Source organism: Olea europaea, chromosome 6 (assembly GCF_002742605.1).
Source record: "Olea europaea var. sylvestris chromosome 6, O_europaea_v1, whole genome shotgun sequence".
In the NCBI taxonomy this organism is placed as follows: domain Eukaryota; kingdom Viridiplantae; phylum Streptophyta; class Magnoliopsida; order Lamiales; family Oleaceae; genus Olea; species Olea europaea.
The window spans coordinates 24,907,325-24,911,120 of NC_036242.1; the positions used below are offsets into that span (position 1 = coordinate 24,907,325).

Sequence of the window (3,796 nt, forward strand, 5' to 3'; positions counted from 1 at the left end):
TACGCAAATTCTTTTTCTAAAAATTGAAAAATACCGCATAGTTTTCCCTTATATTGGCAAATTGGCAGCAAACGACAAGTGTCATTTGCAACAGAACCCACTAGAATTACGTGACTAAATTTCAAACAAAGTATTTTCAAATGCAGCATTCTTCTCATTAATTAATATTTAAAAGGCACACCTTATAGAGAATTCAAAAGGGCAGCGAGGTTTTCTCGACTTTCATCTGCTCTGAGAATTGAAGACAAATTATAAGGTAATCAACTTGTTCTTCAATAAAATGGCTGTGATTTATCGCAATTCCGAATCCTTAAAATCAATTTTCCAACTGTTCCATTATCAGAGCAATGACGAGCTGTACGAGTAAACGCATGAAGCTGAGCGAAGGCATGGACGACAGAATAAGCAATCTGCCAATTGAGATTATTGATCGTATTTTAGATAACATGCCAGTTCGAGATGCTACAAGGACGACTATCTTGTCAAGAAAATGGAGGAATTTTTGGCCTATGCATCCAAAACTCGTCTTGGATCAGCACTCTTTAAGAGTTAACCGTATTGATAAGGTAATCAACAAAATTCTGTTACAACGCACGGGACTCGTATTAAAGTTTCTCTTGGATCTTTCGTGCATAAATTCATCAAAATACTCGGATGTCGATCAATGGTTGATTTTTCTGTCAAGAAATGGTCTAAAGAAACTTGCTCTCTTGTATTCGGAGACGCCAGCCAAACCTTATAGATTTCCTTCCTATGTATTCTCTTGTCCATCATTAAAACACATGGCACTTCATAATGTCGTGATCAAACCGTTTTCCTCTAGGTCTTTGGACAACCTCACTTTTCTATCTTTTAAGAATGTCGGGGTTGAGTCAAATTCATCGGAAGTTTTTTCCTCTCCTAGAAATCCACAACTCAAGAAATTGTCCATTGAAAGGTGCGTCGGTATTGTCCATTTAGAAATCGTTGCTCCTTTACTCGAAGTCTTGAGAATCTACTTTAGCTATGGTGTTAGGATAAACAGCTTACTAAACCCAAACCTAAAGGAGTTCAACTTTAATTCGTTGGGCAAAGGGGAGACTAAGAAACATGGTTTTGACTTATTATCAGGGCTTTTCGCAAAATTGTCAAACATTCGAGTTCTTCTGTTTGATGGCTTCTTCCTCAAGGGGAGATAAACTGATCTTTAATTAGTTGTCTTAAATTTCTTCAGTCACTGGATTTATATGTCCTAAAATCTTTCTGGCTTGTTTGGAAGATGTCGGCTGCAGGTACTACACCAGCTGTGCTTCCAAGAATCGTGCAGTGCCTTGAACATATTACACTTGATGACTTGGATTTTAAAGATTTTGATCATATTTCTACAGTTATTTGCTTGCTGCAAAGTTGCCCCAATTTGCAGATTCTTGATCTGAAGGTGAAATGTTAAATATATTAAAATTTTAAGTTCCATCTTAAAATGTCAATCTTGTTAAGTGGAGTAGTTGGTATATATTTTCATCTTTATTGATGTAAAATTTTATCCCTTAATATGCCATCGCAGGATGGTGACTTGGGTTTGAGTAGACCAATCCTAAAATGTGTGTGCTCATTTTTTGAGTCCTAATCGGATTGAATTACTAGTTGAAGTATAATGAGTTCTGATATCATATTAAGGGCTTGTTTGAGCCACATTATTTTATAAAAAAAAAACACATTCTTCAACTGTAATTTGATATCATTTCAACCATACATTCTTCAATAAAATAATATTACATGTAAATCTAAATTTTTCCTTATTTTTTAACCACACATTTCTCATTGATTTGACATGAATAATGCATTTTTTCCCTAAAATGTGGCTCAAACATAGGCTAAGATTTGTGGTCCATTGTCAAATGTCAACTTTATTATGAGTAGCTATCCAAATTCTTAATGAGTTGATATATATTTTCATTTTTATTCAATGTGTAATTTTATCCCTTAACAAAATACTAGGATGCACGTGGTAATGACAATCATGGTTCAGCTGTTGTTATCAAATGTCAACGAGGACCAATACATTCTAAGAAGAGAGATTTGCTTGTATATTTTATTGTGAGATGATTCTTTTGCAGGTTTTACCAAGAATCATAACTTATGATAGAGATCGGGTTCTAAATTATTTGAAGGCTCCAAACCTCATGAAACAAAATCTCATGAAGCTTAAGACTATGAGGATATACTTGTTCAAGAATCCCGTCGAGGAACTGATACTGCTCAAGCTTCTAGTTACTTGCACGGTCTCCATCCCTCGATAAGATTATAATCGAAGAGAAATGTCAGATGGATGCAGTCCAAGGCTTCAAAATTGCCAGAAAATTGTTGGGATTCTCTAAAGCATCACCAAGTGCCAGTATAGTATGGAACTATTGACACACTAAAAGTGCAGCCCAAATCGAATAGCCTAGGGAATGAAGTCCAATTAGGGAATCCCCAAATCAAATAGCCCAAAGAATAAAGTTCAACTGAAAAATTCAGGATAAAAGCCCAAATAGGGTTACTAATGAATGCAGTGGAAGCCCACGAACACGGTAACATCATCGCCCAAGCTTGCAAGACGCCCAAGATCTGAGCGAATGAAGTGCCTTACAGTCGCCCAAAGCTATGACCCTGTTCTCGCGCAAACCTTCGAATCATCCATGATCTTAGCAAACATAAGATGTTATGGTTATCCAGAAGTGCAGTTATTGAAGTAGTTATCAAGTAACCTTATCACGATCCACGATTCAAGGAGTTTAGATGAAGACGGTTGAATGACAAAGAGTAGTGGCAACAGTTAGAGACGATAGTTCCACGACACGTTAGCCACCATAAAGAAAGTGGATAGTTATAAAGTAATCAAGCAGTTTCTAAGCGGTTGATCACGAAAAAATCATCAAGAGAATATAAAAGGAAGAAAAGACATAGAGCGAAGAACCCGAATCAAACACTCTCAAACAGAGAATATGTAATTTCAATTTCTTAGTTTAGACTTAAACATTTCTTTTCAGTATTCGTGTGCTTGCACCCCTTAGAGGCATTATGTTTAGTTCCAATTGTAAAGTCATCGTTAATAAAACACCTCTTTTTGGGACTTTGTCTCAAACTGTTTGTTCCTTACACAATCGTCTGATCCCTTTTTAATTGTTAGCGACTACGTGCGCGAAACAATTTGGCACGCCGGTGGGACCTTGGTGTTTGGTGTTGGAGATACAAAAGGTGAAACAATACGCCTCAGAAATTTGATAAGGAAGCAAGTCAGGGAGGAGTCCAGTCTGTGATTGAGCGATATGAGGAGCAACATAGCTCTCCACGAACAGATGGACAGAATCAGAGCAGTCATAGTCGTTACGAACCAATGACAGAGTTGAGTCCTTGAACTATGCGTGCATTACTTGGAGAACTTACACAGGATGTCGATGAACAGGTAAATCTACGAAATATTCATAATATGGAAAGACTTACCCAGAATGGGAATGCACACTATGATAATATGGTCAAACAACTGAATACTTTGAATGAAATAATGAATAAGTTAGTAGGCCAAATTTGTCAGCCAGTCGTGCCTCTTGCAAATCACTTCCAAACTAGGACAATTGTGGGACATAATTCCCCAGTCTTAAGTCCAAATTAAGGGGTAGAATCACCTTTTGGTCCCTCTACTTCAAACCAGGGGATGGTGTGATGCCAAATCAGAATAGTGGCAATGGTACATCTAACTTAGGGGGTAACCTAAATGTAAGAGACAATGTCCTAAATAATGGACAGAATGCCCCACGTGTTAATGATGGAGTAA

General features: G+C 37.1%; 1 protein-coding gene across 1 annotated transcript; it reads left to right on the forward strand.

Moving 5' to 3' along the window:
- The first annotated feature begins 347 nt into the window (after positions 1-347).
- LOC111395305 (F-box/FBD/LRR-repeat protein At1g13570-like) lies at positions 348-1,178 on the forward strand. Its single transcript, XM_023021288.1, has one exon. The coding sequence runs from the start codon at positions 348-350 to the stop codon at positions 1,176-1,178; it is 831 nt and encodes a 276-aa protein (XP_022877056.1).
- Positions 1,179-3,796: the final 2,618 nt, after the last annotated feature.

Bases quoted from the DNA above. Each gene is read 5' to 3' on its own strand.
- LOC111395305 (XM_023021288.1), top strand. From the start codon at position 348: ATGACGAGCTGTACGAGTAAACGCATGAAGCTGAGCGAAGGCATGGAC.